Raw genomic sequence first — 23,018 nt, 5'->3', positions numbered from 1 at the left:
GGAGTCCCCTGTCTCCTCCTTGGTGGAGACGGTGTGCTCTGTTGCTTCCAAGAAGAGCTCCAGCTCTCTAATTCTTTGGAGCGTAGCTACACGTTCCTCCAGTTGCTGGACTTTGTCTTCTAAGAGGGCAATCAACATGCAATTGCTACAGGTAAAGCTACCTGCAACCTTTGGCAAGATGGCAAACATTGCGCAGGAACCGCAGGCGACTGCAGCTGTTCCCTCACCCTCCATCTTGAGAACATGTCGTTGGGGGTGACTACAGCAGTCCTCCATCATAAAAAGCGTGAAGACAGGACAAATAACTCCCCCCATAAAAACCCTAGGTCTCCCCCAACAAACGTTTGAGACTAGCTCCCCTAAATCTAAAAGATGGATCAAACTGCGTGCGCCACTAGGCGCGCCCCGCTGCCCTGCAAGCTCTGATAAGCTCCTCCCACAGCTAATCACCTACCTCAACAGAAACCCTGCCCCCTCTGACCTTTGCACAGGGAGAGCAGCTAATCAGCCACAAGAAACACACAAACAAGAAAACCCTTTTTGCTCCTTCTTCAGCTGCTGCCCTGCATACATGCATCACGTCAAACCCAGAAATGTCATAAAGACATCACTGAAACGTCACTAAAAGGGCAGAATAGGGGCAGAGTGGGGTGTTTGAAGGCTGTTTCAATGGGTTTTAATTATACGTGATATCACTGATGTGTGTAGTGCCTTGGAATGCAACCCCTGCATAAATGGGGGGGCTGCCTGTGTCATGCAGACATTCACATAAAAAAATATATTTATTTGTTTCTTACCTGGAAGGGAATAACAAGATTCACAGCTTCTCCAACCCTTCGAACGTATGTTTGCTTTAAGTGTCTTGGCAGACGAATCTTCGGGGGTTCTTAATTTGAAAAAGAAGGAAGGGAAGTGCACTTGTTTAAAAACGTCTTTGATTAACTGGATCTGATCCTGGCTTCATATGCCAGTTAATACTGTAAACTGAGATTAAACTGAGATGAGCTGAAGTGCTGGATATGGAGCCTGCAAAACCAGAGCCAGTACTCTTGCTTTGTTAAAGGAAGTTGATTACTTTGGGCTATCAGCAGTGCTACAACCACAGGACTTGCTTCTTTGTTCCATCGTGCCTTTTGGACTCTTTCTTGGTAAAAGGACAGGATAGACGTAATGGGAAACTGTGGTTTAAACAACCATTTTGGCTGTGAGTCCTGGAAGACCTGCTCCCTGCTTTGCAGGCCTTTTTCTGCCAGGCCTGGGAGCGTGGGGCCCTGACTGACTCCAGCTACAAAAGCTGAGGCTGCTGAACAGACTCTTGGGGTGGGGTATTGTTTAGGATTTTTGTTGTTGTGAGGCTGTTATTGATATTATTTTTGTATCTTTATTTTTATTTTGGTTGCATACTTTTTGATGTGTTTTATTTATTGTTTATGACTATTTTTGTTATATTTTTAATTGTGTAATTTTTCACGTTGAAGACTCCTTTGAGCATGGTTTAACTAAGGAAAGGTTGCACACAAATAAAATGATGTATGCATGCATGCACCTAAGTGCTGAAGCTGGACCACAAAGCAGCAAGCATGAGGGTGTGATGACCATGCAGGTCCAATACCCATTCTTGGTTCAATAAGACATGAGCTTAAGTCAAGATTGTTACATGTGAATTGGGCTTAACTGTTTTCTAAAGTTTTCTCAAAGACAATATTTGGCAATGGTAAATCAGGAGGTGGGGGGACCTAATTAACACACACTTTCAAAACAGTATGAGAACTCAAACGCAACCATCATTCGAAATTCACACTTCTCCAGATTTTGTGATGTAGTTCTCCAACCAATGTTTACAAAAATGCACATATTAGGGGGAAATGTGCATACAATGCATATATTAGTGAAAATAACATAAAAAATAGCATTATATTAAAGGAAATGGCCTGCAAAAATATGTACATTAGTCAAAACTGCATACAAAATTTCTCCTAATTCACCGGGAGTATTCAAAATATTCAAATTTTCATTAGGACTTAAAAAAAAAACACGGATTGCTGCAGAAATGTGGAGAACTGAATTTCAGATTGTAAGAATGAGAAACTGAGGGAACCAACATGGACAGATCCCTCCACCCCTAGACATAAGTAAACAGCCCATCTCACCTATCACTTCCTTGACTAAAATTGGCTGTGGATGCATCCGAGGCTCACTGGGACCAGCAGCATTCACAGCTTTTACTCGAACAAAGATTTTTGATCCAGTTGGCAGGCCAGTGATGGTGAATTTTGTTTTGTCTGTGAGGTCTGGATTGGCCACAATCCATTCTTCCGCTGAAGTAGGATAAAAAGCAAAAGGAAGGAAAGGACAGAAATTGATAATTATATATATGAAATGTGCTTGTGAATCACTAATTCCTTTTTTAAAAAAATTAAGTGTAGCAAACTCAATATATTTCACTTCCTGGAAGTATTTTGCAGCCAAACCACCAGTTTCTAATTTAAGGAAGCATATGAAGACTGTAAGAAATACGGTAAATGTATTTACACTTTCCTCCATTTACACTTTCCTCCATTTTAAAAATCGACTAATACATTTATAATTAAAATTATAATCCCGAAGGGCAGGCAATCAATATATTATTGTACTGCCTCCTTAAAGGAATGTTAACATGCAAGCAACATGATAATTATTAGTTGCAGTAACAGAATTTCACATGGAAGTTGATATCCAGAACACAGTTTCAGTCTAAATAATTTCCTATCTCTTTTAAATAAAGTTTTCTAGTTTTATTCTTGAAGAAATAATTAATGAGCAGGTATTATGCAGACACAGAATCATTATCCACACATGCAGCCGTACTGCTTCTATGTACAGAGGTGCCTCGCAAGACGAAAATAATCCGTTCCGCGAGTCTCTTCGTCTAGCGGTTTTTTCGTCTTGCGAAGCATCCCTATTAGCGGCTTAGCGGATTAGCGCTATTAGCGGCTATTAGCGGCTATTAGCGGCTATTAGCGGCTATTAGCGGCTATTAGCGGCTTAGCGGCTTAGAAAAAGGGGGGGAGGGAAAAAAACTCGCAAGACGTTTTCGTCTTGCGAAGTAAGCCCATAGGGAAATTCGTCTTGCGAAGCGCCTCGAAAAACGGAAAACCCTTTCGTCTAGCGGGTTTTTCGTCTTGCGAGGCATTCGTCTTGCGGGGCACCACTGTACCATGAATGCTTCTTTGTCCAACTCAAATTGCCCTCAGTCATGTTTACACATACATCTCTGCTGTCTACTAAGTGATCCATGTTTTTCTATTGCTGCTACAACATTTCCCTTTAAACAATATTCAGAGTTCTGAAATGCTCTGAAAAACTCCAAGTAAACTGTAATCCTGGGATGGTGATGCAAGCCCACACAGACCATAAATATGCATTCACATGTGTGTATGAAACTTGATTCAGAACTATGTGGTTGCTCCCGTGTGCACATGGAATACCCAGCAGGCAAATGTCAGCCACCCAAATCTCTGAAATAAAAAAATCCCAAGCTACTGAAAGCACACATTGCAAATTCAGAAGATAGCATGTTAGCAGAAACAATTTATTCAATGATGTTGCATAAGCTAGTCATTTACACAGCAGAGCACACACTTGAATTTTAGCTTAATTCTTTTGGGCACAGATTATGAAGGATAATAACATAAGACGAGCCTGCTGGATCAAACCAATGGCCCATCTAGTCCAGCATCCTCTTCTCACAGTGGCAAACAGGTGCCTGGGGGAAACCTGAAAGCAGGATTCGAATACAATAGCACACTCCCTCCCTGTGGTTTCCAGAAAGTGATACTCAGAAGCATTGCTGCCACCAGTCCTGCCCCGCCCCATGATTCCATATCACTAGCATTGAAGGAATATCACTAGCTTCTATAACCCATACAGTTCATTTAGTACCAGTAGTATACAATATTTGCTATTAACTTCCACTGCCAACTTCCACAACCCAGCTGTATAAGTGGTATGACAATAACATGAAGTTATATTTCTCTTGCTGGTCATATAAACATGACTTGGCCTTTTTCTCTTTAAGTACACTACAGTTACAAATAAAGTATCATTAGTGGAGTGACACCAGGATCAGAGGTGGGTAGGGACATGTGGCTTGCCATGTTTATTTGCAAACAGTGAGTGAACTGCAGAGTGAGTTGTCTCAGGAGTAGTAACTTTCAAGAACACTCTGATGGTTAAATGATATATAACTGAGTACTAGCAGGCTATGCCCACAAAAGGTACTAGTAAATGAATGGGACTCTTACCAGCACACAACTTTGGAAGATCACAGTCACATTGCATAGAAAACAACTAGACCACCAGGCAACTTTCAACAGTGGTTAGAGATAAATCACCTATTTCTAAGTTATAATGGGATTTATCTGCAGCCAACTTCATGAAGATGGGGCCATCAACCTAATCCCAGTCTAAATACTGTATGTATTTATGAATACATATGAAACCAGATTCAGAACTCTATGAATTATTCAATGCACACATGAAGCTCCAACCAAGCACATGCCTCCCCATTCACTTCCATGTCAAGGACTAGACTAGGCAAACAAATAGGGATATAGATTTAGGTAGGTAGCCATGTTGGTCTGATGCAGTCAAAATAAATTTAAAAGTTTAAAAATTGTCCAGCAGCACCTTAGAGACCAACTAAGTTTGTTCTGGGTATAAGCTTTCATTTGCATGCACGATTCTTCTGTTTCAGTGTATCAGAAGAAGTGTGCATGCACACAAAAGCTTATACCCAGAACAAACATAGTTGGTCTCTAAGATGCTACTGGACAATTTTGGAATTTTTTTATTTAAATAGGGATATATGCATGGAACGGTCCCTGAAATTGCAATGAATGGGGAAAGACTTTGTATGTGAGAGTGCCATGTATGTATTAGAGCTCTACACATCTGGACTGGGACTGTGGCTTTATATATATAACAGCTTAACTGATACTCAGAACTTTAGAGCGAAAGAAGTTAGCTATTATTTTTCTCTAACCAATACAGAATTCACAAATAGCTTCACACACCAGTCTTTTACAGTCAGTTATTGAGTAGGCTTTCATACAGAAAGAACAATGCATCATTCACACTTTGCTGAAGAAACTAACCACATTATATATATATATATATATATTTAAAAAACTGGTTCTTCAGTATTATATGAGTGGAGACAGTATGCGTTTCAGTAGGTGGATCAATGGATTTGGGCATATACTACCTGGGTTCATTTCCTGCTTCAACCATAAGCAAGCCACTCTTTCCTAGCTTTAGTTTCCCATTTGCGAAATAATAATAATGATCTATTGCACAGGGCTATTATGAGGATAAGCAAAACAACCGAGTCACATACAATATAGTCTGTGCTTTTTTGTGATAGTACCATGTACCATCACCTCTTTCCCCCCGCCCCCCTGCCCATGATGGCCATTTTGTTGCAGGTACTTACAGCACTTTTATCAAGATATAAGTTCTGGCACCTTTTGTTTAATCAAAAGAGCACTCTGTATAGTATAATAATTGAGATTCCATGAACTTTTCCCCCAAGTCACTGCGGTATTTTTGAAGGAGTGCGTGGCAGATAGTGTTCCCTCAAAAACATCGCTTTTATACTGTTTGGGGGGGGGGGCCAATTTCAGTAAGAATGTTTAAATATCTTTATTGCATACTTTACCTTCCAGGTCATAAGTTGCCTCCAGAAATTCACCTTCATACAGTTCTGCCGATATACCTTATGAGAGTCCACCATTAAAGTTAATTCAGAGACACCCACTTTCACACAGGCAAGATATGAGTCAGTTGTTAGTAATCCCTGTTAGTAACTATACAGAGATATGTACTGCGCCTTGAAGAGGAGCTTTGGGATGATCAAGGAACTGGCTAGATAATGAAATAGAGCTGATTTCTTCTACACATGGCAAACCATCGTTTGCCTATTTCCCCCCTGGCCCCTTTGCTTCCAGCAGACTGAGGCTCCAACCACAGATCAAGGGGAAACAGCACAATCGGGGGGGGGGGAAAGGGGGGAGGATGATGCTGTTGAAAACTCACAGGGTTTTGGTGTCTTCTCTTCAGTCTTGATCAAGCCCCCGTCTGTCTCCTCACTATTATTTTGCTCTGTACCACCACCACTGTCTCCCTTGCCCTCTGTAGTGGGCTCCTGAGGACCTAAATAATTTGGAAAGCACATTTGGTACTTTACAGTCATAGGCAGAAGAGCCTTTGAGACTGGTATATCTGAGCACCCAGAGAGAAAGATGAGGTTTGAAAGAAGAGGAGATAGGCAGGAGAAATCCATTGAGTAAAAGAGAAGATTTAGCAGGAAGAGAAGATTAAAGTGTAGGCCAGAATAAGAAAGAGAAAGCTAAAAAGAAATAGAACAGTGGTGTGCAGAGGTATATGCTGGTATAAGGTGATCTGGAAGTCTGCTGGCATGATGTATAGTTGCAGTTGACTGAACTCAGTCTCTCTAAGTATTGCTTGTCAGAGTTTTCATTCACAGTTGTTATTTTGCTTTTCTGGCTCCAAACCCCATTGTGCATAGCATGTAGGGTTCACTGGATAACATTCAATGATTAAAATCTATTTAAGGATTGGTGTGCCTTGCAAGGTGGGCCTAATGACAAATGTTTTGCAGGTTTTATAACCTGTCTTGATACTGGACAATAAAACAGGCAGGAAGCAGAAAACTGGACCTGGAGAGTAATTGTGTTGTAGGGTCTGCTGATGACAGCACTGCTGCAGTGATCTCAACAGGTTTTATTCTTGTGTTGCTGGTGTTTCCATTAAGACCCTGATCCTGAGTTTCATGTGAATACATTTGTTCACATTCAGGACAAAACCTGGGGGAAATAAAGGTGTTGGAAGACAAACTTTACTTGGGGTTGTTCACCTTGAGGGCGAGAAGGCACCTAACGTTGTTTCAAGGCTTGCTGATTTGAGACAACAGACTTGTTGGATCAAATTTAGGTTATTGTATGCCACCATATTCAGCTGGTTATGTTTTTGTTATGTTGATCCTGGAGAAAAGGAAATACAAAACAGGTAAGGGTGTCTCTTTCCCCCCCAACATTTTATTTTAGCCAATGAAAACTTCAGTGTCATTTGCAAACTTACAGAAATATGTCTGTGGGGAATTTCCCTTACCCATTTTGCATTTACAATGACTGTTATTCTGAGAGAATAAAAGAGTTGGGAGCCTCTAATCATCTAGGTGCTTATTCCTTTATTTTCAGTTCCCAGTGCCTTCATATTCAATTTTTGATAGCATAGATGAATGACTGAATGAGTTATAATAATTTATTATTACGGTTGGAGACCAGCTTCTGTACTGAATGAGTTAAGAGGAGCATAATATCTGATCCTGTCACTAGGTCCATGAGCAATGTTTGATCCTTTAAACTTATGTGTGTATGTGTAATGTAATATTGGTTCCACTGAAAGCTGAGAATCCCCTTTATTAACTTTAAAGAAGCCACAATGTTTCTCACTTTTCCAAGGTCACTCTGCACTATTATCATAGAAATTGTCTGTGCATTAAAGCAGCCCTAATAAAATTCCATTCAAGGGCAATAGACAAGAGAGAGAGAGTAAAGAGAGAAGGAAAGAGAATAATTGATAGAATAAGTAAGAAGAAGAGAAGGACAGAACTGAAAAAGTGACAGCTGAAAGATTGACAGTCAAAGAAAGTATACCTGGAGATCCAGGTGAAATATTAAACGTTGTAGAAAAATTAGTTGAAGGAAAGGTACTGGAAAAAAGATGAAGAACAGAGATATTCAGGTACTGAAGAAAAAAATGAAAGGAAACAAGGCAGAGCAAGAGATATAGAAGTAAACACCAAGTATTTTCCAAAACGTTTTGTTCCAAAGTGTTACAAAATACACATGAGTGGCATTAACTGTATATATATACACACACACATAAATATATAGGTGTATATCTAGAAATGCAAAGCATAAGTAGAATACACATCATGCACACAGTATTGTCTGTAAAATACATCACTACTGTATTTTATGTGAGGTGGGTAACACCAAAATGGCAGACGTGGCTGTCATTTTGAGGGATCTTCTTAATGCTTTTAAGCCTATCTGAAAGAAAAAAGTAAAAGTTTTGCTCTGTTCAACAGGTACACAAGGAATTTTGTTCTGCTGGACCCTGAAGTGTCCCCTGAAAGACATTTCTACCTATGATGGCTAGATTTATGATTTACTATGCATACCACATCCTCCTTACTTACAGAGAATTTGGGATGGTTGGCTAATTCATGTATTCTTGATTCTTCAGTATTCACCAACCTGATACCCTCCAGTTGTTTTGGACTAAAACTCACATCAACTCCAGTCAGCATGGAGCTGAGCTGAATATTTCCTAGGAAGATGAAGTATGGTATGAAACTTCCATAGGTGTCACAGAAAGCTGACTTATTCTTGTATTTTCCCCATGCAGTTCAGACACATTGCTCTTTATCAAGGATATTGCAAAGAGACTGGGCTCTAATGCACTGGGTAAACTTCAATAATAAATCAATTTTCTACAACACCTATGGTTGCTTTTTCCTGGGGGTTCCCTACACCAACCTGTAAATTATGCTGCAGCTTTCTTGTTTCTGGAAGGCTCGACCAGACCTATTAAAGTTTTGTTTAATTTGTCCATTTAAAAAGAAAAGAAAATCTATTTTCCAGTTTTCTTAAATTTCCCACACTGAATGTATTTGGCAATGTGAGAAGGGGTTTAAGTCCCTGTTAGTTTAAACACTCTGCATTGCTATTTATCTATAAATGAGGTTCTTAAAATAATAATAATAATAATAATAAGTCTAAACTTCTGCTATAGGGTCAAATAACACATGATGTTAATCACACGGTTTATCCTTGTGTGCAGGATTTTTTAAAGTGTAGGGACCTAAATCCAGATTAGGACCCTGATATGGAAGGGGGAATAGAAAAGCTTTAGCCATTTGAACCGCATGACACTCCTATCAGGAATGGGTTCCCCACAGGGGGCAGGGGTAATCTAAATCAGGACTGCATCAGGGAGTAAAGAGTCCCACACCAGGGTCCAAATCCAGACCAGAGGCAGGAAAGAGGGTACTGGCTATACATGAAAAGGAAGAAAAATCCTGCACTCAAGGGCAAATCATGTGATTAATGCCATGTGTCGTTTGGCTCATAGTCGAAGAGTAAAATCTATTAAAACATCTTAATACTCTTTAAGGGCTTTGTTCATCAGGGAAATAGTGGCAAGCTTCTGCCAAGGCAAATGATAGCTAGCCATAGCTTACGGCGTGAAGCCACTCACTTGAACCTTTAATCTCAGAGGCGTGAAGGCTGCCTGTTCTTTGCTATTTCTGTTAGGGTGAGTGATGGAGGGCAAAGCAGAAACTGGAGACTGTCCGCTTTCCTTCCAACTGTTGTCTGCCCCTCCTCTGCCCACCACACAGTGCTCTACTCACTTCCTCTAGAAACAGATACTTCCCAAGCTGGTCTTCCTGTACTGTAAAAGTTGTATAGACTGCCTATACCAATAACACAGCTACAGTTAAAGTTAGGGCAGGAATATCCTCCTATTCTTGAACATTTCATAGAATAGCTATTATCCAGGCACTGCAAACTGGGGGTGGTGGAATGCTTTCCCACATGAACTGTGGAAGTTCTGGACTTCACACAGCGTCCCATTTCCTTACCTGTTCTAGGTCACATCCACATCCACTGTTCTTCACCTCAGATCAGTTGCCTTTTTAACTTATATCAAGGCTCTAGAGAGTGACACACCATGTACACAGGAACAACTGCAGTTTTAGAGATCTGATTGACACTGAAAATCTTCATCATATAATAGGGCTGGCTTCAACATGATAAATGTCCCAATTCGCATGCAGCCAGATATGGGTTGAAATAATTAACCCTGATTCAAGTGTGGCAAAGCAGGTGTGATGGCTCAATCACCAGCTCAGCTTGCCTATCAGCACACAAAATCAAAGATTAGGGAAATATTCTGACACACCAAAATTTAGAAGGGCCAATTAAAGAGTTGCGTTGACCTGACCAAGGAAGAAATGACAATGGGAATAAGACTCAGGGAGGGGCAGCATTAATTCTTGCTTTTCCTTTGTCCTTCATTTTGTTTCTAAAGTAGCACCTAGCATTGCTGCTGAAAGTGGACAAGGTTTCAGACTTTTGAGCCGCTGGTCTGGAATGCTAGTTAAAAAGGCAAGACCAATATTATTTTTAGCAACAGTTGGACCAACCATTTAGAAGCCGGATAGGACAGAACCACATACTTGACTTGGAGAATCCCCACTTACAATATAGTTGCCTCAATGTGAGTGAAAGCAGCTCTCAATTATAAAAAGTAAAACATCTCTCACCTAACTGATGAAAAATTCAGTTGTCACTTACTTCCTTCAAAGCAATACTCTATAATATAGCCATCTAAACCTGCAGCTCCAATTTGGTCTGGTGGCCGCCATTTCATGGTAACTGTAGTATCTGTTACAGAATCAACTGCCAGGCAGGTGGGTGGACTCGTGACAGCTGGAAGCAATAAAAGAGAGTGTCTGAGTTTGCAGTACAACCTTTGCTGCATGTTTGCATCAATGTCTATCTGTTAAAGTCCTTTAACATTTTGTTTTGATCTCTTCCTCTTTTGTCCTGTTCCCACACTTTTCATTTGATTTGCACACTTTCTTCCCCTTGGGATTGTGTGCAGTTTTGTGGATCACATTAATTAAAAGTTGCTGCAACATTTAAAAGAAAATGGAGGAACTGACTTAAGACATATCTTTGGTATTCTGATAGTCTGATTATTTGACAACATGTACACTGTATATTATCTACCCACCCAAAGGCACAAAAGGCTTTGAGGGCTCGCTTGGTTTCGAAGTGCCTATGGCATTGACAGCAAACACCCGGACTTCATAGGCAACTCCTTCAATCATCTTTTTGGGCTCAAAAGTTGTTTCTTTAATAAGGTCAAAGTTCAGCCTCATCCACCTGGAACTTTGCTTCTTTTTCCTCTCAATGTAGTAACCTAAACAAATATAAGAAGAATTACAATTACTATTTTTACATGATTACATAAAAGAAAAATACAGACTCTTACAAACGTATACATTCTATTATTTCATTAGTTAAAGAGATGGAACTATCAGGAAGAATATTATTCTTCTTTCATTCCAAAAATTTATAAAGAAGGCTCATCTTTCTATAAATGTACCTTCTTGGGGGTGTATGGTGTGTGTGTATAGTTAATTTAGTTAATAATGCAACATCTCTTTTTTGTTGTTTAACCATCATCCTATTGATGGCCAATAGATAGTCTTGCGCAGATCAAAAAGCTTGTAACAAGGTGTATATTGGTTGTTCTTGCTTTTGCTCATATTGGAAAGTAGTCTTGGGGTTCCTTGTTATGTTATATACTGTAATTTCCTGTATGGTATCCATTACTACCTTCCAGAATTGCTTTATTTTTGCTCAAAATGCATGTATAAAGTACAAAAATACATGTATAAAATCTGTTTTTTTATGCATCCAGAAATTCATATTAATTTCATAAATTTGCTTAGTTTGGAGGGAGATAAGTGCCACTTGTAAGCAAGTTTGAAAAAAAAGTTATTTGTGGTTTACACTTATTAATAAACATGGTATCATTTTAAGCAGCCAGGTCCAATCATCTTGATCTATAAGGACGTTAGCTGATTAAAAATAGTTGATTAATATAAGCATAAATGTAATATCATTGGCTAATGGCCCAGAACTTCTAAAATGAACAAACGTGAACATCACAGAAAGTATTTGTTTGACCTGGACAGCATAGTGGTATCTGAATAAGTCCCCACCCCACATTTCCTAGAGAAAGCAAAAACCACCAGTTAAAATGTTTCTGCTTATCCATGGAATGCCATGTAGCTGAAACACCGGTTTGATTTCTTGTGCAAACTGTCCACAAAGCATATTACATGGCCTAAAGCTATCTATATTTACACTATTCAAACATCTCAAGGCTGCTTTATACATGTTTCCTAGAAACAGGTAATAACTGTTTTTGAATCAAGTGTGGGAAGTACTAAATAATACAAGAAACATATGACTGTTGCTGAAAGTTGCCTCTCCATATCAATTCCTCCTCTCAAATCTTGGTGACAATATGTAGTATATCCTCAGGCTCACTACTCACACCTGCTCTTGAGCACTACCCCTTAATCCCCCCCCCCCAAGTTTTTCAATCATTGCCAGGCACCTGGGACTCAGAACCACCATTTTAATTTCCCAGAATGCCACAGAGCATTGCAACATTGGGGGCATTGTGAGAAAATTAAATGATGGCTCCCAGTCACCTATTGCCAGTTGGATCACTGCTGGCAAAGGCTTGCTGTGAAGTTAGCAAAGTCCCTTGGGCTGTGGTTCCAAAGCACCCAACAACCAGATGGCTGTCAGGTATTTGGAAAGCGCTACACAAGCGACTTTGTCATGGGGGCAGGGCAACCCACCTGTCATAAGATTGACAGGTGGTTTGTCCTGCCCACCTGTCAAAGGTGGCCCAGGCAGGTGGAGACAAATATTGATCTGGCCTACCAGACTGAAAAGGTTTCCCACCTCTGATGTAGAGGAACTGAATGTGTGATGCAATGTTTATCACACTCTAAGTTTCTCTTCTTTCAAAAGTGATAGTCAGTAAAGTGAAACTAGGGTGGGAAAGTTGGAGGCAATTACTGTTATGTCACATGCTCTGTTTTTTTACATGTATCCAGACACACAGAGAGAAGGCTGTGCAAGTTTTTTGCCTGTATATAAAATGGTATCTATGAAGTCATATACACAAGATGAAAATCTCCTTTGTTGGTTCTCAGAAAATTCTATTTTAAGAGACAGCAGCTGGATGTCCACCATGTGGGCAACAACTCAGAGGTTCCCATTAAATTTGACAGTAAAAAGCTAGGAAATATCAAAATAGCTGTCCAGATGCTAGATCTACTTACCTAAGATAGGCGACCCACCATCATATGCTGGAGGTTCCCAGTTCATAATGCACCAATCTTCTCCTACATCAACCACATTGGGTGCCGCAGGAGGGTCAGGAATATCTGTTGCAAGCAAAAATATTTTTATTTCCTTGGATAGCCTCCCCTACTAAACGTGCTGATATTGCTGTACAGTGAACTGTTTATTGCTTATCACTAAAACTGGAGCAAAACTGGAGCAAAAAGTAGACCTTTAATAAACAAAATGCAAAAAAATATTCTAGACAAGACCAAGGTGTAAATCAGCACTCAACTACAAAGAAGTTCATTGGCAGTCTTTGAAACAATAACTAGTCCACTTTGTACATCATATTAAACCATGCTGCACAAACACCCCCTCAGTGTTCTTCTTCCATTCATGCTGCTGTACCACAGACAAAACAAGTCTTTGAAGTGATAATTATGTCAGGGCAAGCATTTCAGCTTACCAGGCAAAATTATGCCCCTCTCTTCCCCTCGCATGTTGTTCCAGGGGTTCTCCCAACCTTCCCAGAGTCAATTTTGAGGAGGAGACATGCAGGGGGAGGAGAGTGGAAAAAGCCCAATTCCTCAAACAGATGTCCTTGTTCAGAGCTTATTAGTTGAATCCTACCTGGAGTCTGGCTTGTCATATCATCCAAACCTTCACAGAACAGAAGCAGTAAGTGAAGAACAAACCTTGGTTACCACTCATGGTTTGTTTGAAGAGAAAAAACCATGAGGTAACATTTGGGTGACATATCAAGACATAGTCTGGGTTGTTTTGAGCAATGTGTACAAGCTTTAATGTGACAAGCAGACCAGGCCATTATGGACATGAATCGACCAAATATGGACAACTAGAGGACTGGTACCTAAGACTAGAAAAGTGGAAATCTGCCCAAAAACTTGCTCCGACCATAATGCATTGAAAGTGGAATTGAGACTAAACATAACCGGATCCTTTAGATGGAAAATGAATGACACCTTATTAAGGGACCAGGAGATTGTTAAGAAGGCCCAAAAAACTTTAAAGGACTATTTTGAAATAAATTTAAACAAATTTAATAAATTTAAACACCACTGTGGAAAAAAGAACAATCTGGGACGCAAGTAAAGCAGTTATGAGAGGGTTTCTAATACAACAAAATACGATTAAGAAAAAGTTCTGGAATGAAAAGAAGGAGAAGATATTGGAGAAAATAAGAGAAGGAGAGAAAAAATTAAGATCTAGGCCCAAGTCGAAGGAAGTGCTGAGAGAAGTGAAACCTCAGCTCATTTAAAATTTAGTTTTGTATACCACTCAAACACTTTTTCTGAACATTGAACAACATAGTTTAAAAGCTATTACTTTTTCAAGAAAACAAACAAAAATCAAATGCAATCATATTAAAAAATAAAAAGCGGGGGGGGGGGGAGAGACCCATAAAATCAGTGAGGCTAAAAACTATGGGTTGTATTCCATTTCTACTCAAGAGTAAATCTATTAATGGACAGGATTAACTTAGATTCATTAATTTCAATGGGTCTGCTCTGAGTAAAAATTACTTGGCTACAGCCCTATGAAGTACTTTGTATATTGAAAAGACCCATAGAAATAATAACAATGCAGAACTAAGTATTGAACTGGAAAGACTCACCAACCACTTTGATGTTGATGTGGGCTGTGTCTTCTCCTGCCTCATTCTTTAGCATTATTCTGTAGACACCTGAGTCATCTCTCTCAGCTGAATCAATCACCAAACAACTGCTGTCTGGGTAATTATCTGCCCGTATTCTGGCTGCAGGATCCATGAGCCACTATCGATTATGCAGGGGAGGGGAGGAGGAGAGAGAGTTTACACCATGGGATTGAAACCACCAGGAAATTGGCAAATAGAAATCAAAGCATGATATCGAAATAGAAATCTGCAAAGCTAGCCACAAGATATATACAAAAATCTAACAGTAATTTGAATAAGAGATGACAAAGTGCCCAACAGACAGGGCTGGCCAAAAACATTTTGGCACCTGAGGCAAACTACAAAATGGTGCCTCCCCACCACCATGAAGTGAGTGAAGATCTACATTGGGGACATGGGTGGGAGGAGAACAGCAGTGCCTCCTATTTGCCAAGAGGCCACTGCAGATGTGGCGGGGGGGGGCTGCCAAGGAGGTGGCAGATCCGACCTCCAAGGAGCACACCACAGCTGTCACTGCTACCGCAGCAGCAGCAGCAGTGGGCAATGCATTCATTGGAGGCTAGATCTGTTGCCCCTGTGGATCCTTCCACCTGTGGCTGTTGCTTCACCTTGCCTCATGGATGGGCCAGTCCTGCCAACAGGAGTAAACACATGTTTAATATGGAGCATGTCAATGGGTCACACACTCTACAGTACAGTCATACCTCATGTTACGTTTGCCTCATGTTACGTTCTTTCAGGTTACGTCCCCCAGTGACCTGGAAGTACCGGAAAGGGTTACTTCCGGGTTTCGCCACTCGCGCATGTGCAGAAGTGCCAAATCGCGCCACACACCTGCGCAGATATGGCGCTTCAGGTTGCGTTCTTTTCATGTTGTGAATGGGCCTCTGGAACAGATCACGTTCACAACCAGAAGTACCACTGTAATGTCCAAACTGGTATCACAACTTCTTTTCAGGGAAAAACTTCAGGGAAGTTTTTAATGTGTGATATTTTAGTGTATTTTTGGTCTCTGTGGAAGCCGCCCAGAGTGGGCGGATGGGCGGGGTACAAATAATAAATTATTATTAAATTATTATTATTATTTTGGTACTACCACTAGAAGCAGCATTGCAGACCACAGTCCCTTACAAAAGCAGGTAGGAGGTGCTGGGGCGGAGTGCAACTGAGAATGAATCAGCCACGACATAGCAAGCTATAATCTGTGCAGTGAAATGAGCATCTACACAGGATGTTTTTAGAACATTATTAACTCTCCACCCAACTCTCTTGCCACACTTCCTCCCATTACACCACCCTTTCTTTGACACACACCCTCTCTCTGCCTTCTGTACAGGTAAAATCCCTACAAATCTGCCTAGTTATTTAGTAGTTAGACTGAGATGCAATGGGCAGGAGTGAACTGCAGCTCAGAAGTAGACCACATGACTTGAATGCAGAAGTTCCTGAGTTCAATCCCTAGCATCTTAGGTAATGAATCTCATGTAACAGTGTGAAACAGAGCACCTTTGGGCAGCAACTGCTGTCAGAGTAAAAATACTGGGCTGAATGGATAAACAGTCCAACCATGCAAAAGGCAGCTTCTTGTGTTCCTATCACAAGCAGCATCACACAGAACATAACACTAGTTGACACACATCTGTGTAACTGCAGTAGGGACAAGACATAAGATATGAGGGACATAAACCCCTCCATCTTCGAAACCTATTGTGAGCTGAGTCACCCAGCACATCACTAGGAGGAATGATGAGATGGTAGGATGACTATTGATTAAACGGTACTCACACTTCCGCTTGAATCCATTGCTTATTCTTTACCCTCTTCTCCCCCCTGCACTACTTCATACAAAATGATAAGTGGCTTTTACATTTTATTGTGAAAATAACCGCAGCAATTATGGAGCTTTTCGTAGGTTAGGCATCCTCCTGTTTTCAAGGCTGGCTCACTCTTCTGCTTCGGAAGGTTCTGGCCATGCATCTTCTGCTTTTTATCAAAAAGGTCCCAGATTCAGTTCCCAACATCTGATAGTAGGGTTGGGAATGTCGCCTGTCTAGCAAGCTACTGCCAGTCAGTCTTGACATTACAGAGCAAGAGAGACCAAGGATCTGATCCAGTATAATGTGCTTCCTGTGTGCTATATGCTAGGAGCAATCATTTATCACCCAAAATTTAGCTCAAAGTTATGCCACTGTTGATACAGGTTACTCTGCTACCCATATTTTATTATAAAACACAACAAAATTGATAATTTTTAAAGACTTGACATCAGATTGCAGATATATGTCTATGTTATAGTTGTACCTTGTCTCCTCTGCTCCACATAATCTTTGGAGCAGGCTCTCCAGAGACAGGAATTTCAAGACGTAACTTGGTTCCTGCTACAACTGTCACTGTATTGCCATCACCAAGCCCGTCAAGGTGGATTTTAGGAGGATCTGCAAAATTGAGACACTGAGGAATTTGCACAATGAGAAGAACATTTCATTATGTACAAAGCCTAACAGTACAGAAAGCAGCAGATGAAAACTTTCTAAACTTGTCCATTTCTTTTATGTCTGAATCCTGGAATTGACAAATCATCCCATCCTATGTGCTCTCCCAAACATTGTTAGCAAGCCATTCATACAACAATTGGCTCCCTCATCTGGTGCATTCAGAAATGTTACACATTTTTGGTTCTTTCATATGTTATAATCGGGAATATTACAGATTTTCCCCAGCTTCAGTACACCTTAAGCATATGTGTCTTATGGCATACTTATCTTCATAAGACTGTCCTCTGAAATACTGAAGAAGATATCTCCCTTTTAGCAGGTATGGGGAGCCTTTTGCCCTCGAGGTGTGGTTGAACTACAGCACCAACCCAGCCAGCATGGCCACAGGACAGGAATGATGGGAGTTGTAGTTCAGCAACACCTGAAGGGCCAAAGGTTCCCCACACCTGTTCTTAGAAAAGATGGTTCTAAGGGAGATATGAAAGTAACAGGTCAAAGCCATTGAAAAAGATGAGAAAACATCCTCCAAGTCATCCCACTGTTCAGAAGTTTGTTCAACTGCAATATTGGATTGTGGCAGACCTTGAACAAAAGCAACCATAGGCTGTGCTGTAGTTTTAAAAAGCAGTCAGCCAACAGCATCTGCAGAGTCACATCCTTAACCTAGTCCAACCTTCTTTTCAATGCAGGATCTAAATATAGCCTTCCATATACCTTTTACAATAAATGTTCTGCTCTCTCTTCTGTCCCCTTGTGTTCCAGATGAGTAGCAGTGTTGCAGAAAGAACAACAAGGAATCCAGTGGGATCTTTAAAACTATCAATTCTACTGTGAAAAAAACAAACTTGTTCTCTCTCTCTCTCTCTCTCTCTGTGTGTGTGTGTGTGTGTGTGTGTGTGTGTGTGTGATATCTTTATTGTTAGTCAACAAGGTACCACAAGACTCTCTGCTGTTCTTGCTACAACAGATACACATGGTTGACCCTCGAATGTATCTCACTATGCAAGCCCCAGTGAACTGCAGGCAGAGCTTCCAGCTCTACCAATTTCCCAGTATGACACAAATGCTCAAATGCAGGAAACAAAAGCAACCACTAGCAAATCATCTAGCTGATCCAATCTCTGCTTTAAGGCCAACAGTACATTATCCCTGTGATCCACGCAGGCCTGCCTCTGAACACGAAACACTTTAAAAAAGGAACAAACAGGAACTCAAAAGTTACCTATAATATGCACTTTGCAAGGGATGTTGACATTATAGGCATCTGGAACAAACATGTACTCTCCATCATCCTCAATGAGTGATTTATCAACAATTAGCCGATGGATTCTGTGGAAAATCAAGAAGGAAAATTGAAAGGAAAAAAATATGCAAGAACTTAAAGTATGAGACCATAAACCATACACTGCATTATATGACAATACAATTCTAATGTTGTATGAATTAGACCCAAATTGTTTCATATTTCTGAATGCAAAGATGAGTTTACACCTACATTTTTACAGACATTTCATACCATCAAGTTTGTAAGAAGAAGAACTGATGGATGCCACTAAAATTTATGGGTTCCTCCTCCTATGTGTGCAGCTATAAATGATTTCTACCCTTTGATTTTCAAATTATGATACCGATACCATTTCTACTACTTTAGCAGCTGGGTGCTCATCTACTCTCCTGAGAATAGAAGAAGCACTCATGTAGCAGCACTGATCTGATTGCTGCTCCCACCCAACCTAGTTATTAATTTAAAATGCATCAGGAAATGTTAATTATGAGTCTTCCTTTACTCATCTAGTTTGCCTCCTTTTTTGGTTATAAATATATGGGTCTTACTTGTTTTTCATAACCAGAATGTCCCAAGACGGCTGTCATTTGAAATCAGCAACCTTTATCCTTGTTGTTGAGCTTTTTTTTAGTTTTCCCAGACATTTCAGCAATCCCCCCCCCCATGCTGCTTACGAGGGCTGAATACCTTCTGGACGTATGGCAACCCTATCTACCTGTAGTAAAGGAATGGCTCCAGGCATTTTTTAACCCTGATCTTCAAGGATTACTGTTTTGCATGCCTACCTTCCTTTGTGATATATCTTAATGCGGTCACTGGGTTGGAGAAGCTGCCCATTTTTGTACCACTTCCCTTCTACATTCTCAGAGATCTCACATTTCAAGGAGAGCTCTTTGCCAAGCCTCACAGTCTGGTCTTCCAATGGATGTAGTATCTTAAGTGGCCTCACTTTGAAATAGAGAAATGAGAAAAATTATTGCAGCAGTTCATCTTGATCTGTTTATGTCAGCGGTGCTGAACTGGAGCATATCTGGACCACAGGAAGCTACTGTGTACATTCACAATGTGATCTCCAATGTGCATCTAAGAACCTACCAAGTTTTCTATTAAGGTCAAGCAAGACATGAATTGCCTGAATACAATTAACATGCATGTTTTTGTTTTGTAAATTTTGTAAGTAGCAGCCACAAATAGCCGATTCAGATAGGCAATTTTTGTTAGGTTCATGGCAGGGAGAGAAAGAGTTGAACAGCTGCACAGTCCTCCTAAGGCTGCTCAATCTTTCCCAAGTCTGCTACGTATAGAACAAATATGTACATTGACTGCATTTATGCAATTAACTTATTGTCTAGTTAGAAGCAGTGCCTATTAGCAGTGCTGTCTATAACTGAATTCTCAGTTAACAGCACAAAAGGTATAAGCAGGCAAATAATGGTTTAGAGAGTAATATAAAAAAATTAGTACAATGTTCATGTTCCCCAGTAGTTGCTTAAAAGGAGACACTTTCCCTTGCTTGTCCCGCATGTGTGTGCTGAGTAGAACTAGGAGGCTTCAGAAGGCATCACATGTACAATTTCCAGCACAACTAGAACACCATACCCTACTCCCCACACTTACAATCAACTTTTAGTTTACAAGATGATTGTCCTCCCGTTGTCATCACTGAATAAGTTGCATTGTCAGCTTTGGTTCCTTCCTCGATGATTAGAGTGTGTTTTTTACCCTCAACCTTCACTTTGTATCGAGATTTACTATCAAGAGGCAGCTCCACACCATTTTTAAACCTGTTCAGGGACAACAACCAAAACAAAAAGGTGACTGTCTGCTGATAAGAACTCACAATCTTTCCTGCTTGGAAATACGCCCTGGAAAAACTTTCTGGTAGATTTGAAAGACATTCTTCTGAGACAAAGGACAAGGCGCACCCCTACCTGTGCGGTTCCACTTGCCAGAAGCCCATCGGACTGGCAGTGGCATCTTACTTCAATAATGGAAACAGGACAGCACACCTGAGAGCAGGAGGCTCACTCAAGGGATGCAGGGCAGGCCGTGTGCAACATAGAATTCTGTCCTCCAGCACCTTGCTTCTGCTGCTACTGTTCCCTGTCCCCACTCCACCCACCAACTCAGCCTGCTGCCTGAAGCACCCACCCACCTCTATCTAATGGTAGGGTTGTTAAGACAAAAGCAAATATTTCCATAAAGAGGTTCCCCATTAGAAATATAAGTTGACGCTTTCACAATATTCATTCTCTCTCTCTCTCTCTCTCTCTCTCTCTCTCTCTCTCTCTCTCTCATACACACACAGAGAGATTTTATTTTTATATTTATGAGATGTTCGGTTTTTATTTTTTATTGCAATTAGCTTTTCATTGACCACAAATAATGTTTATCTCTGTGGCAGAATCCCTCCCCCCAATGAATAGCTTTTCATGTGATAATCATCATGTGAAAGGGTTGTCTCATTACACTAGTACTAGTTTATTATTAAAGACATCTCTGTCCTACAAGCTCTGGATTAACAGTAAATTGAACATAGTTGCAACTTTGTTCCTAAATGATCAGGGTGAGTTTTTTTATCTTCAATCTTCCTTTTTTAAAATAGAGATTTATCATCAAGGGGCAGCTCCATGCCATTTTTAAATCTGATCAAGCTGAACAAGCCATGAGTGGCAATCTAAAAGTTGATGGATATGGCTGTGGTCACTCAGCAAAGATATGGAGCAATCATGAACACCTACACTTTCGTCCTCTTACCATGTTGTTGATGCATATGGCATAACTGGCACTTGGGTAGCTTTTTTGTTATATTTTGCCCAACTGAAGTCAGCAATATGATTTGTCCAAATCCATTTCTCTTAGGGTTTAGGTGTACCTGGACACAATCTTCACTGAAATTGAAGCTGATCTGAACAAGGAAAGCCTTATTTTTTCAGTGCTAGGGGATGCTCCTTGCATAAACCTTTGCTTGTACAAAACTCCACGTGCACATGCTGACATTTACACATGATCCAAAGCTGCTAAACTGCCATGTCTGCTCTTTGGAACACCTAAAATTAGTAAATTCCATGGCAGCTTACATCTCCCCTCATTGGCCGCTGTTCCTCTGTGAAAAATTCACAACCTTATGAAATATTCATATGTGGTTCTAGTGAATTACCTCTAACTACTGCAGGGGTAGTTAATGAGCCCACTGGATGTTGTTGGATCAACACTTATTGACCCCCATCATCATGGCCAATGGTTGGGGATGTTGGGGGTTGTAGACCCAACATCTGGAAGGTGCCACACTGGCTACCCCTGAATTGCTTCTTAAAGCAACCAACCTTCCCCAACATGGTGCCCTCCACATACTCTGGACTACAACTACCATGAGCCTCAGTCAATACAGCTGGGGGGCACCACATTGGGGAAGTCTGATTTAAAGGTACGTTTGTAGCTACCTAGGCAAAAATGCAGCAGGATAAATTGTACAATGCACCCTTATACTGACTGGACTTTTGTTAGCCTAAAATGAAGTGCCTGTCTAGCTAAAATCCATTATGGCCATGCCCAGTTAAAAGCAATGGAACTTAAATTGGGTATGACTAACTTGTTACATTAACCACAACTAATCTCAGCAGGATTGCTCCCCACAAAAAAGATTAATTAAAGAAGAATGTAGGTGGCTTACCATTTCACATTTGCATCATCTTCAGACACTTCAACTGATAATTCTATTTTGTCACCAATATAAGCATTGGTATCGTCTAAGCCTTTGGTCACAATCACTGGGGGCTCTGAGGGGAGAGGAACAAAGAACACTCTATTTTAAAATCATATCATCAGATGGTTTTGTACATTGCAGCCTCCTTTGATTCCGCAAGATCAAGTTTCCACATCTCACACCAGCTGGAGCTGGAGCATTCTGGGAGCCCTAAGTCTTATGATCCATTGCATGAGCAAAGAAGAATATAAGAGTGGTGAAAAACTGATGGACTTAGACTGGAATACATAAAAAACCTGCATGGCATTGTGCAGTCACTATCAGCTGACCTAGGATATTGCACCAGTACATCAAAACAGTGCAGGTAGGGGAAAAGTTCCCTTCTCTTCCCCCTGCCCCCATTTTCTTTCTTTCTTTCAGACTACAAGCAGTTATTTGTCTGTAGCATTTATTTATTTTTCCAGCTCCCTGATTCTACAACCTCTTATAATAATAATTTGAAAAAGTGAGCCTCTATGAGACATAGAGAGAAGAGGGAAGAACTCTTACGGAAATAATTTTGCCTAACAGAATTTTAGCAAGTAAGAATTCATTTAGATAAGACGAACTGGATATGTTTACCCTGTTTTAACTTCATCACCCTTTAGCTCTTTTGGGACTGTTATGTGTGTAAACTATTCAGATGTTAACCCCCCCCCCAATAATATGGTCTCTTTAGCTGCAGTTTTATACCCCTGATCTTTCAGAGACAAACCCCACAATGCCTGCTGGAGACCCAAGTGAGCTTAAGCTGTTTGGTGATGGCAACCAGGGGAAAACAAAGACTTCCACCTGGTGGCAGTGG

General features: G+C 40.5%; 1 protein-coding gene across 11 annotated transcripts in view; it reads right to left on the bottom strand.

Moving 5' to 3' along the window:
* MYBPC1 (myosin binding protein C1) overlaps positions 1-23,018 on the bottom strand; it is a 96,082-nt gene that overhangs the window by 21,350 nt on the left and 51,714 nt on the right. For 9 of the 11 annotated variants that reach the window (XM_081878800.1, XM_081878805.1, XM_081878797.1 and 6 more), the window contains 12 exons: positions 22,142-22,247; positions 20,086-20,252; positions 19,254-19,416; positions 18,406-18,512; positions 16,990-17,123; positions 14,647-14,806; positions 13,007-13,111; positions 10,870-11,058; positions 10,428-10,562; positions 6,076-6,192; positions 2,151-2,318; positions 798-886 (listed from right to left, as the gene is read on the bottom strand). In XM_081878800.1, coding sequence (XP_081734926.1) covers positions 798-886; positions 2,151-2,318; positions 6,076-6,192; positions 10,428-10,562; positions 10,870-11,058; positions 13,007-13,111; positions 14,647-14,806; positions 16,990-17,123; positions 18,406-18,512; positions 19,254-19,416; positions 20,086-20,252; positions 22,142-22,247 — 1,640 coding nt within the window. The remainder of the gene's footprint in view (positions 1-797; positions 887-2,150; positions 2,319-6,075; positions 6,193-10,427; positions 10,563-10,869; positions 11,059-13,006; positions 13,112-14,646; positions 14,807-16,989; positions 17,124-18,405; positions 18,513-19,253; positions 19,417-20,085; positions 20,253-22,141; positions 22,248-23,018) is intronic. The other 2 variants (XM_081878798.1, XM_081878807.1) reach the window with 1 other exon arrangement.

The sequence above is a fragment of the Podarcis erhardii genome (assembly GCF_964252035.2).
Source record: "Podarcis erhardii genome assembly, chromosome: 10".
NCBI classification, from domain to species: domain Eukaryota; kingdom Metazoa; phylum Chordata; class Lepidosauria; order Squamata; family Lacertidae; genus Podarcis; species Podarcis erhardii.
Note: the sequence above shows the minus strand (reverse complement) of the source record. Positions and strands in the feature narration are given on the sequence as shown.